The 13,385-nt window shown below is 39.9% G+C and overlaps 1 protein-coding gene across 18 annotated transcripts in view; it reads right to left on the bottom strand.

Annotated features, from left to right (window-relative positions):
- IL1RAPL2 (interleukin 1 receptor accessory protein like 2) overlaps positions 1 to 13,385 on the bottom strand; it is a 425,448-nt gene that overhangs the window by 176,006 nt on the left and 236,057 nt on the right. For 17 of the 18 annotated variants that reach the window (XR_010834812.1, XM_048075288.2, XM_048075281.2 and 14 more), the window contains one exon: positions 5,833 to 6,106. Coding sequence is in view for 17 of the 18 variants with exons in the window: in XM_048075288.2 (XP_047931245.1) it covers positions 5,833 to 6,106 (274 nt within the window). In the remaining variant the exon portion in view is untranslated. Of the gene's footprint in view, positions 1 to 5,832; positions 6,107 to 8,113; positions 8,304 to 13,385 lie in introns of those variants that run through there. The other variant, XM_048075379.2, reaches the window with a different exon arrangement.

Here is a 13,385-nt window from a genome sequence, read left to right as displayed (position 1 = left end):
AGTCACTCCGCTTAGCATCCTTTCTCCCAACCAGGCAAGGTTTGAAGCCCACCAGGGAAGGCATTTCGTCCATGAACAACCAGTGACAGCGAGTCAAAATGTTACTGATGCACTGCAGCATGCAGAGCTCTTGCTCCAACAATCTGTTGGGACTAGAGCATAATGCCACTCATGTTGATAGTACCTAAAGCTGGGATTTTACTACTAGGAAAACTAAAGAATACACAAGACTCTCGTTCTCGTTGCTGGGTGATCTCCAACTGCAGAGCAACACAGACATTCCTGCTTGAAGCCCTGACTGTTCCTTCAGCTTCTTGTCAACATAAACACTGGCTTTCAGAAAGACAGAGGATGGGTATCTTCTATTTTAAAGCTTTAGAGAAGGAAGGTGAGTGAGCAGAAATATGCGTATCACCATGAAACAAAAATAAATCTTTGTTTCCTGCAAGTGTGTCAAAAGAACATTTAGAACTGATTTCTCTCAAAAAACACCATGTCATCAAAAGAATTTGCAGGAGCACCATCAGTTTTTACATAATTTTAGACAGAAAAGTAGAAATATTCTGATTCTACTTTCCTTTGCATTTAGACAATGCCAAGACGTTATATCTCAGTAAGTTGACTTTTATTTTACCATGAATCATGCTGACTTTATGTTGTATCTGCCCTAACACTGTATTCAACTATAGAATACTATATTATTATAGGGATTTTGTTTATATGGAATCTGTCACTTTTAACAGGGGAAGTGTCATACGTTTTTAATGTGTGACATTTAATGTTATCATAAAGTGCCTGTGAAGAGTAAGCCCTGCTGTATCCATGCACTTGTTCTAAGTGTGAAATTTAGCTGACTTCTCCAAAAATGCCTGAGACAGTACAGCTGTGAAAGCTATCAGATACCAGTGTGCAAGTGTGAGAGGTAACTAGGAGATGCGTAGTACAGCAGCTACTTAGATGTGCTCCTCTTGGATATCAGATGACAAAAGACTACTAGAAGTTATCATCTTTGGACCTTTTCAGAGTAACATGATGCTCAAATGGATTTGAAATATAAAACAATTTTGCTCATGAATTGAGCACTGGATAAAGCCAAAAAAGATTCTGCAGTGAGTAGATACAAAATGAATGACTGTATTAAAACACATACAGGAAGAACCACAAAAGGTGGCTGCAGAAAAAACAACCTCACCCCTACTCATTTTCACAGCATGATTTAGTCCAATTTTCCTGTTTGGTCTTAAAGACCTGAACGAAGTCTTCTTTCCTTTCACTTGGAAGCCTGACTTCCAGTGCTCTGAAAAAAGTGGCACAGCTTTTCCTGGGATCACGGTTGACTACTGCAGTCCAGGCTGTAGGCATTTGAAAAAAGTTCCTCAACTCCTCTTCACACCCACTGAAGCGAGAGCACAAAGGTTATGCCGCAAATTAAGTTTTACTGACAGCACCTCTAGGCTGTCTAAATCTGATTTTGATTTGCTGGTCATGCGCTTCACAGACATTCAGAAGCCTGAAGGCTTAAAATCTACTATCAGTCTATGTTATTACTGCTCAGAAAGGAAAATTTCAATATTTCACTGATGGCCTGATGAAGGTTTGATTCTTCTGCGCGTGTCCATAGCAATGCTGTTCTCCATTAAGAACTGTACAGATAGGGACCAAGTAAGGGAAAAGGATACACAGATTTCCTAACTTGATTTGTTGGCAGTTTTCTGGCATCAAATGTGGGTATTAAAGATCTGCAGGCTTATTTCCTTATAGGCATGCATGGAACCCGCATTTGCTGTTCTACATCTGGTACAAAAGTCGAGGCTTAGGTCCACCACTCAGTCTCATGACCAAAAACCTGTACCTCCTGCTTTCCCTGCACCCCTCAGGGCCCAGACTTCTTACCTTCCTGATTCTCATCATGGGAATTTAGTTTATTTTATCTTACCAACAACTAATTAACAGCGAATAGGTACTAATATTTTACCACTTTTTACTGATCTTGCTCGCAAAGCATTTATTGTATTTCAGTTTATTTTGGAGCTGGGCCCAGTTAGAAGAAAGGGCTTCAGAAGTAGCTCCTTGCTGAGGGCAAAGGTGCAGCTAAACTTTGCTGAGATTTCTTCTTCAGCTCCTCTTCTTTTATCAGGAGATCCAAGTAGGCCCTGTTCTTCTTCACTCTTTAAAAAGCAGTGCCTTTTGACACAGAAAAACAGATGTATTTGCACAGAGGGCAAAAGCAGCACATAACCTGGCAAATCAACTTCCTACATACTCAAAACTTTGAGGCCACCCTATGCTTTTAGATCAATTTTAGTTTCCACGCTTGCTTTGCTTTCATCTCCGAAACCTTCAGTGAGGAGGATGTTTCAATCCAGAGTGCTGATCTGAAAATCCCAGAAAAACAACCTTTGTAGGAGAAATGCTGACAGCTTTATCTAAAAGTAGCATCGGCAGGTGCTGGAAGATTAACGGCATATCCAAGGCCTGTACTGCAAAGAGACCTCCAGAATGCAGCATTTCCAGATTGTGCGCTGAAGTCTTGATACAAATGTCCCAGCATTTATCTGGGAACCCTAACGAAACACACATCTATCCGCCAGTCAGCAGCCCTGACAAAGAAGGCACCTGTGAACAAAGCAGTTCCATGGAATTTATGAGGGTTACCCAATGGAGATGAAGTCCACATTCATTTAAAAGTCCTTGAAGAATCAGGATCCCTTAATATGTCATGGCCAAGCTTAATGCAGGAGAAAAATACCACCCTTTGGTTTCCATCTCAGTGTCATCTCAATGTCAAAACATTTTGTGAGAAGAAAGAAATAAGGCTTAATGCAACATGAATTTCCCCCTATTATACATACACACGCACACCTGCCTATGCAACAATGTCTAAGTGGTTAATAAAGGAGAGGCAGTATTTAAATTCTGGTATCAGAACTCTTTAGCCTGGAGAGGCAATCTCTTTCATTAATGCTGCTCTAATATACTTTAATTTTATTCAGTATTGTGAGTTAATTTACAAAGCAAGCATTATTACTATTGAAATGACAGTTCTGTCATTTCAATAATTCATTGATACATTTAATTTTTATCCATTTCTAAAATCATTGTCATATAAGCCTTGCCTTCATCTGTTCATACCCATCCTTTTCAAGCAGCTTCTCACAAATTCCTTCCAAGTTGCTTCAAAGATGAAGCATGCCTTGAACCTACAAGCATCCATGAGCAACCATGAAATGGAGCTCCTCAAAAAACATGATTTTATTAGAACCATGAAGAAACTTTTCAACAAATAGGAAATTCAGTGAAAAATGCAATTGCCTTTTTCCCAATACAGTTTTCATATTTGCCAAGTTGTCTTTGAGTGGGAAAAATGTAACAAGCTGGGGGAGAACAAACTAGGATAGTTGTTGCTATTGCCTGTGTCATCCTTTGAGTACAACTTGTTAAAAACCCCTGGTGTTCAATTCCATTCTTCTGTCAGAGAAGATCTTCCCAGCTCAATCCATTAACTTTTGGGACCTGGACCCTTTGTCCCCACTTAGCCTTAGCAACACGTCTGAGCACCTCAACCCCCAGTGCCCTTTTGTAAAGAAAAGTACATATTCCAGACAAAAAAAACCACTTCAGTCAAAAACCTTTCAATCAAAAAAAAAAAAACTTCATAAGTTTTACATTTTTCTGGAACTAAAACCCCTTTCCTCCTCATTTTTTTTTAAAAATTCACCTACCAAACCAAAAGGCTCAATTATGCATGCAACCTTAAGGTCAGTGTTGCATACTGATGGACACGGTCACCTCTTCATTTCCAGTGCATTGAGTTCTCTCTAAGGTCTTTATTCATTCAGTCTACAAAAGAAGGCATTTGTAACAGAAACTGCTAATGTTTCTAGAAAATAAAATCAGATCCTAGAATTCCTGCTCTCGCCTGTGACATAGATCCTCACCTTCTCACAAAGCAGGTGATCCTGGTTAATGACTAAAACACAAACATCTACTTATCCCCTTCTAAAAAAATGGACTAAGAAAGCTGAAATTACACAGTTAATGGGGTGGACAGTCTACCACAGACCTGTGGTCATATTTCAGAACCCTACCTCTAACCTAATTTTAATGAAATTAAAGTCAATTACTATTGCTATTTCCTCAGCTATTTTAAGCCCCCTGCAATTTTATAGACAACATCAGCAAGGATACATTACCATATTTTTGGAAGAAAAATTAAGTTAATTCAAGGAAGAAATATGGTCTCTTATGTGTAATCACTACATATAATAATAATCTGTACTCCCACATAAATCTGAAAAAGGCCAAAATGTCTGCAATTATGTAAGTAAGTTCTAGCATAAACAGCAAAAACATATAACTGACAGGGAAGATGATACTGCTGGGTAATGCCTTCCAAGAAGCATGTCATATAGTTTTTATCTGAAAATGAGGAGAATGCATGAATTATTTAAGAACTTGCCCATTTGTTACCAAAAGTACTTTGTCATGTAAATGAGCAAAGGGTTTTGAAATTTCCCAAGTAAAAGTGTGTCCCAGAATTTGATTCAAGATCAGTTAAGTTATTCATTGTTCACATAGGATTTGCATAAAATTTTCCAGAAGTATTAAACTAGTAATTTGATTAGCACAGCAGCTACATCGTATGAAAAAAGTATGTCTCTCCTGAAACACGTAAACCACTATCTTCCCATAACATTTTAAAATCATGGAATTCACATAACCCCAAACCTGCGATGGAGCAGCTAATAAAGGAATAATAAACTCCGAAGGCTACAACATATACTGAATAGTGACTTTGGTAGATGCAGCTGACAGTCAAACTGGATGTTGGCTCTTCCCACTACAAACCATGCACCACAGCACAAACTTTGATTTTAGTACCATTCTTCAGGATCAGAACAGAGGCAAGTTGAGACAAGGCAGCAGGAAGGACTTAGCGGAGATGGAGAGAGCACAACTTCTAGGCTCTCAACAGTGTTGTTATTTATCTGCAAATATTTTATATCAAATTCATCAAACCTGCATATAATTTCAGTATGGAACAGCAGACAAGGATGGAGCAAGCTTCATTCTCTAAAACCCAATAGTTTAAAACTGAATCATAAGAAGTACCTGTAAACTCCTTTTAATTCAAAACTGGATCATTTAAGGGATATTTATCTATTCACTCTTACAGACTCCTCCTTTTTTATCCTCCCATTTTAGGCATGGAGCTGGTCCACATGATGGAAATCATGAGCTCCAGCACATACTTAATTTAAGAATCATCCAACAGTTCCAAAATACCTGAGACAAGCATTTCACCACCTTACCAAATGAGGTCTGCTTCAAATTACGACAAATCTTAAATGTATATTAAAATAAACATTTCCTCAGAACCAGACAGAAATCTAACTCTCTACGGCCTAAACCTATCAGAATAAATTAAACTGTGTCTAAACTCTTGAATAGCTTTTTTTAATTTAAGAGCAAAGGGTAAAAAGAAGTCACAAAATTACCAACTTTGAAAAATCATTTATGACCTTTGGCACTCATGAGGATTTGAGGATTACTTAGCCAAAATACTTAATGCTTTAAGAAGCATCCATTTATGAGGGTTTATGGCAAAATGCGAGTTTGCAAATGTTTAATTATAGCTATTGGAAGAGGTAACTATAATTACTAGGGAAACTAATTTCAAGACAAAGCATTATGTGACAAATAAAATTATGAGAAGACAAATAATGAGTAAATATTAACTGGAAGACTATCTCAATCATGAAAGCTAAATTGAAACATTTTTCAAATGAGACAATCTACACATTTTTAGTGATATTTTAACACAATACCCACCTTAGAACACACGTGTAGAAACCACTGTCTTGCAACTCAACCGAGTGAAACCATATTGAATCTTCATCCTTGCTCATCCTAACTTCAGAAAATATAATGGGTTCTTCTAAGTCTCCTTTGTTTTTGTACCACATAAGCCTAAGACCTGTGCTTTGGGCCATGCTATAATTAGTTCTGATATAGCTGTAGAAAAGGGCACATTTCACTCGGACTGGTTCACCTGCCAAAGCCATGTATGTCTTGAGATCCACTGACCAGTCAATGCAACCATCAACTGAAAGCAAAACAATAATAAAGACATATTAGATACAGATATATTTATTCAAGATAGCAAGAGGCAGCCTGTGAAATGCAAAACAATTAATCAAAAGAAAAGAACTTTTGTTTTAGCACAGTGTGATAAACCTGTGGAAGCTATTAGCAATCAAAAGCATTTTATACGGTTTTCTTAGTTACATATAAACGTAAAATGTGCAGGTTGTAAGAGCACGTTATTATTATTAGAGCACATTAGGCCTGCCCAATTCCATTTCTTTAGAACATCATTACCTTCATCTACTTTCACTAATTCTTTAATAAATAAACCAAAGTATTTTCACCTTACCTACCTGCCCCAATAAAACAATTCTGAATTCACTAATTCCTTGTTGGAGGAAAATGTCTGTTGGCATCTGATCCCAATTTATCCCTTAAAACATTTCCCTCCACCTCTGCTAATTATGTTACATAAAAAATAAGAGATGTGACAATTATTCTTTTCTAAGCCAGTTACACATAGTTGTTTTTCTCCTACAGCCTACTCAAACTATAGAGAAAGAATTATATACAACAGAATAAAACTACAACATGCTATCAATGCAATCAAGCTTAATGTAGATATTGTACAAATATGAAAAGGAATCTTTTGATGTTCTGTTCATCAAAAACTTTTGAAACAGCTTTTCTTAGCTAAAAAAGGTTTGATACTTCACTTTAAAAATGAATGTGTCAGCCACTTTATTAAAAGATTATTTCTCTCTACGTTTTTTCCTCCCATTACTTTTAAATCCTTTTGGTTACAATATAATCCTAGTACCTACATATCAACACATAATTCCCCTCATATATCAGAGCCTTTTTAAATCAATCTTTTGTATTCCTAGAAAAAATGGAAACCTGAAACTCAACCGAGAACATAACTAAAGAAGGAGACAGCAAAGCAGCCTGTCACTAGGCAAATACATTGCCTAAAATCAATGCATTTGATCTAATATATATTTTGTGGAATTTATTGATCATTTCCAGCTACATGTAACTGAAGCATCTTTATCCTTGATGTAGCTACCTCAAGTTCAACCATAAGGTTGAAGTTGCCCCTTCTGCATTTATAGCATCAATCCTCTGACTCTAAATGTTGGATACTCCCATATACTCCTCATTTCATACACATCTTCAATAGCATTCTCTCATCAAGTGATTTTTTTATTTACTTCCTAAGCACAAGTACTGTGCCAAAATTTGTACCCATAGTGGAATACCAAATCTAGTACTTTTTAGTGGCTTTTACTACCTTTAAATTATGTCTACCATTTTTTCAGGCTTCTCTTGAATCCTTCAAAACTAGCCATGATAAATGGGAGCTTTTGATTTCCTCACTGCAGTTTATCAGCTTTAATTGTACCATGACCACATGAACCATGCAGCTGAACCATATTTTAAACCTGCTCACACATTTCTAGTACATAAACTTCCATGCAACATCTTGGTAAAACAAACTGACACAGGCTCAAGACGGGAGGACCAGGAACCCATTACTCAGAACCGTTTGTTTAACCCAGCAGCTGTCATGGGGTAATATAAGGGAGACCCTCTGGTGCCTCCACAGCCAGCATGGTGCAAATCAGGCTGCCAGCTTCCACCACCTGCCCAAATTTCCTTTCTCACTCCTGCAGCATCAAGTTTGGCTAATTACTACCCGAAAATCACATATTGAAGTATATGTTCTCAGCACAACCCCTCCATGGGTTTAAGATCCTTCAATATGACCAAAGCTGCGCGTTGTAACCCAATCTCTTGCTAGGACCACACAAAATACTGCCTCTAGCTATGGTGCTATACAGACACGGACAAGCAGCAGCACAGCTGGAAAAAGAACCCCCATTTCCCTGCTCAACAAACCCAGCCAACCCATTTTTTCATTAAAGCGTGGTTCTGACATCATGAATAATTTTATATAGGTGGCTTTTACATCAAGTGGTTCTCAATGTACTCCATGCAGAACTCCCTCACATTCGCTCTGTACCTTTTTTAAGCCCTTCTCTTTCGGCTGGCACGAGTTTACAATTAAAAAGCACTGCAGAGCTTACAGCCTCATTCTCCCAGCAAGAGATGTCAAAAGAAAATGCTGAGCTCTCCAGATTGCTCCTCCTCGTTCTTCAGGACGTACAGATATTCTCCAAGGCTTCCGTTCTCCTGTAGTTTAGCAAAGTCACAGAAGTCTAAGGCGATACGTAAGCTGAAATGAATAGGGGTGCCCAGAACTGGAATTTAAATCCAAACTAATTCAGCTGATCTAATTAATTCTGTCAATCTCGTGTCAATCTAATCCTGTCACGTCATCTAAAGCTTTCAAACCTACGCTGGTTCAGCAAAGTTAAACCACAGTGAAGAGTAACTGACATTCAGACAAACGTGGAAAGCCTCTAGGTCAAGCAGAAAGGTGCCAGCTTTTCTGCTGTATCACAGAGCAGAGTCATGAAGAGAAAGAGTTAGGAAGTTCGGTTCTGATCTAATATGGAAATCCAGCTTGAGAAGCAGAAAATGCTGCTGTTTCCAATGCAATTTCTGCCACAGCCACACCATCAGCTTGTCAAAGCACAGCTCAAAGAAGCACTAACCGCCCTTCAGGGGCAATCTGCCTCACCTTCCACTCTCATGTGAAAATTTCTTCTCCTACTAGCATGTGCTGCTCTACTCTTTCACCTCCAGCTGCTGAAGTACTACAACTGCTTCAGCACATAGCAATGGCAGAAAGACACCAGAATGGCAATTTGCAGCCAAGGCACTAGAGACACTAAAACCCATCTCCGGCTGCCCCAACAGAGAGCAAGAGCCGGCCATAACCATGCGTCAGTGTGGTCACCAACACGGCGAGCTGACCCCTGCCCAGCACCTGCACCTCCAAAGGAGAAAAGAAAGCAAATGGAGAGGAGAGCTCACGGGGAACGGAGTAACCATTCATTACAGGGCTGATGGCACCTGCAGAAGGGAAAAGTCTCGCGGAGCACCTCAACTAAATCTTAATCAGTGGAGAAAAACTAATCAAACAGGAGACGACTTTTACCCTTTTTTTTTTCTCATTAAACACACCGCCAGGAACGTTTCCTCTTATGAAGCTGTAGAGGCTAAAATGTAGGTCAGGCTCCCTGTGCTCACGTGGCAGCCGGGATTTTTCCTCCCGCCGCGCCGTCAGTCACTGGAGCGTGTGCATTGTTGGATTAATTTGGAGTATTCTCCGAGCTGTCATTGCGAGTGACGGAGCTGCTTAGGTGGAGTTTAGCACTCCATTATCGAGAACAAAGTTTGCTGTCATTTTTGTGGGGCTGGCTCTCAATGTGTAATGTGATCAGGGTGGTAAGAAGACAAAAGTAATGGCATTAGAGAGAGGCACTTACTGTATAAAAACTGTACATACATCTTTTCTCTGCTACCCACTTATTAGCTGATCCCTAATACGTGCCTGATTGAAAGCCCATTCAGATCAAATTCCCTCTATTGTGGGAGTATTTTAGACACTTTCAACAAAGATAATTATTTGAAATACGCTCTAAAATGTAGAGTATTGAGAGGATATGGAAAAATTGTCCCACTTCTAGCCTGGCTTCCTAAGGAAACGAGGTTTGCCTGCCTGTCTGCCTGTCCCCCAGCCCCACTAGAGCTACTTCTGACCCCACTGACTGATCACAGCCCTATTTCGTAGCACTTGAAAGGGCTGAGGTACAGAGAGAGACCTGATGTGTCCCCTGCAGGGAGGGAAGCGCTGCCAGCAAGCACAGCAGCAGCTGATCGTGGGGGGCCCATCCCTGGTATTATCCAGGACCATCCCAGTTATCCGTCCAGGCTATTGCAACCTGAGGAGATGGTGAACTGAGAAGGGAGGGTTTGAATTCATCAAACACATTACAGATTAAGTTGTCTGACGATACGTTACTGTACGTCTGTGTTAGCAGTCACCCCAAGCGTGTACCACATCTCCTTCCCCAACATTTCCTGGTAATTTGCCATTATTCTTATTTTAAATAAATCTAGTTGTCTAGGGATTCTAGATGCATTTTAACACGAACCATAATAATTTATGAGCAATTATAGAAGAGCATGTACATAGTCTCTGAGTAATTTGTCTTTCTGCTTGCTGTCATATAAATAATTTTTGCATTGCGAATCTGCCTGTAATAATTTTTGTTGGGATCTGTCACCTACAGCAATTTATATCACGGGATTGTTAAACATGTTTGCCCGTTACCTGAAATCTCATTTTAAATTGAGATCATCTACAAATAAATGATTAAAAAATAAATATACTAGCTAATGTGTTAAATTTATTGCTCCACAAAGCAAGAAATGCTTGTGACTGTAAATATTTAGCCAGAAAAACATTCCTCTGAGTTACATTTTTATTTATAGATTAGCCATCGAGCGGCAGAGCCCAGGAACTGATATCCATCACGCCTGGGGTATGCAGGCACGTATCAACGATGGATGCACTCTGTGAAGGAAGCCCATAAAAAGGCATGCAATTTTTTGGGACTCTTGAAGGGCAGAAGCTGCTTACAGCCCACGAATTTTAGGCAACTTGGTATTTTCAGATCTTCATTCTAGAGGAAAGGGAGCACACCCTATATCTGAGCAAACAGTAAGGCCTTTAATAGCTCTGGCTATTGTCTTCCCAAAGGGCTCTGGGTATTAGATCAGGCTCACCGTACACAACCAATTTTACATCTCCAGCTTTCAGGCTGTGCTACGTTAGTTCTGCCATGGTGCTTGCTCCCTGCTCCTCGTGCTGTGCGCCCAGTCGGTCACCATCCCCTCTGCCTGTGATTCTTTAAATCCTCCAACATTTGCTGGTCAGAGAAGACATTTCCAACTAAACAGTCCACTCTGGGCACTCTTCAAAAGCATGGATGTCACCTCTGATGCAAGGGAAGGTCTTTGCCTGTAGAGCTCCCTCAGCTTAGCTGACCTACCAACAATTAATAAAAATCGACTCCACAGAAAGATGTCTGAGTCTCTTCTCTCTCCTTCTCCCTCTCTAGCCTTGTACAACGCTTCTCCAATCGGATCCACGGGGGGTGTTTATCTCTGCAGTGTCCATTTACAGGAACAGCATCAGAGGCCAAAAGAAAAATAAAAAGGGGGCTGGAGGACAGAAGAGAGACGTTTATCTCCCCAGAGGGGAAGTGGTCGGGAAGACTTCATCCCCAAATTTCACATGGTGCCCTTCATTCTTGGGATACATCCCACCCTTAGCAATGCCTCCTCTCCTACCAGATTCCAGATGCAGCTTAACAAAATTACAGATACCACTGACTTAATAATAATAATATTAAAGGTGTGTTGGTGTACAGAAATTAAAGGTTCAGACTGTACAGTTTAAAAACAGCTGCAGTCTGTGTATGGCAGGCAAAAACCAGCTGGCTGCTGTGTGTGGCACATCAAAAGTGATGGCCACAGACAGTCAGTGAGTGGAGAACAAGTGTCACGGGGAGAAGGACAGGCTGTGTGGGTGCCGGTGGTACTTCACAGCACCCCCTCCAGAAGCAGAGGAGCCAAGCTCAGACAGCAGGCAGGGAGGGAAGGAGAAGGAAGTTAAGGTCAGGTGCTTGCCATCTTTCTTTTCCATGAGTTACAGTTTTACCCTTCTTTGCGCCAAGAGAATTGTAGTTTCTGGTTCTGACTACACTCATATTTTAAACTGCCTTTCAGAAAAAACTCAAATAGTTGTCCCAAGGGATAGAGTACATCAAAAAAAATTATCTGTAGCAGATGAAGACCACTTAGAAAACCACCTTCAACCTTGAGAGAAAAACAAGTTTATCATGCTTCAAACTGGGTGAATTTTGCAGTGCTTCTCCTCCTACCCTGTTAACAATTTTAACTCAATAATTTATTCCTACCACAGTAACATCTAGGTTCAGCAGTCATCAACCATGACTGTTTTGCTGTAGAAGCACAACATCTAAGAAAAGGATCACACAAAGACTTTGTAGTTTCTCTGCTCTCATCTCCATCTTCTGAATGCTTTCTAACAAGGTTTAGGCCATTCAAGTTTACTAGTGAAGAAGCTTGGGATTTTCAAGACATGGAAAAGTGCCAATATTTCAGAATTCCTAAACTGAATAATTATGAGTGCAAATAAACTTCATTAGATTTATCAACATGCAAGTACTTCTCCAAGTCTGGCTCATAAAGAAGGCAGAAAAATGCATTTACTTATCCTTATATATTGGCTGAATTTCTTCCAAATTTTGATCAAAGTTTGCAATCTCTGTAACATGGGCTAAAAGGTTTTTAAGGTTTATATATGCTTCATTCTTTCTGACCAGCTTTTCTTATGAGGCCACAGCTAAACAACCCAGCTCAAATGTCAAAGATTCCAGCTGAACACTCATCATTTCCTTTGAGGTCAAGCAAACTGTAAATATATACTGCCAGAGGTCCAAGTAAGAGAGGATTGCTCTGTCCTGACTTACATATGCATATGGAGCCAGAAGCATTTTAGTCTTCAATTCAAAATGCAAAAGAAAGAACATACTAGCAGATCATCGATCTAGGAAGAGACAAAAGCCAGCTTGGGCCCTGAACAAATCCTCAGCTTCCAGGAGCCAAGGCATATTAATGAGGTTGGGACTCAGAAAGTCTCCGTGAAGAAGCAAAATGCTAAAGGAGTGTCAGTAGAAGTTACCAGACAGGGACATTTCATCCTGTAGCACTCATCAGATCGGCCATGCAAACTAATGGGTCTGGTGCCAGCTTTTCGGATGGCACCTTATCACAGGGATTTTGGGGAATGCTTGCTGATGGAGAGAAGAAGAGCAAATCACAGCTGGCAGGTTAGATTTTGCTGGAGATAGGAAGCTCTGAAACACACTGTGTGATGGAAAGGAAACCTCTGGTCTCATCATATTCTTTGCTACCTCTTCTAAGTCAGATGTTCCTGCAGATACAGGGACCTGAACTGAAGTGCCCTTCCAAAGCTGTGCTCTCCACTTCCAGTGAACTGTTCTGCTTAGCAAACAGCATGAGGACGGCACTAAAGCTACTCTTTAAAATGCAGCGTATTTACCTAAAAATAAGAGTCTGGTGATTGTGATCTCCCAATCGCTTCAATACCTGACAGGTTTTTAAAGAGTCTGTGTTGAAGTAAATCATACAGAAATTAGAACTTATAAACTGCTTTGGTTTTAAATATTCCTTTGTAATGCCTTGATTCTCCATGGCTGCCACCACGTAGAAAACAATGCAAGAGACACCTTGAAAATCAACAGCATTGGAGCTGGGACACAGAACAAGAAAGA

The sequence above is a fragment of the Anser cygnoides genome, chromosome 13 (assembly GCF_040182565.1).
Source record: "Anser cygnoides isolate HZ-2024a breed goose chromosome 13, Taihu_goose_T2T_genome, whole genome shotgun sequence".
Taxonomy (NCBI): domain Eukaryota; kingdom Metazoa; phylum Chordata; class Aves; order Anseriformes; family Anatidae; genus Anser; species Anser cygnoides.
Note: the sequence above shows the minus strand (reverse complement) of the source record. Positions and strands in the feature narration are given on the sequence as shown.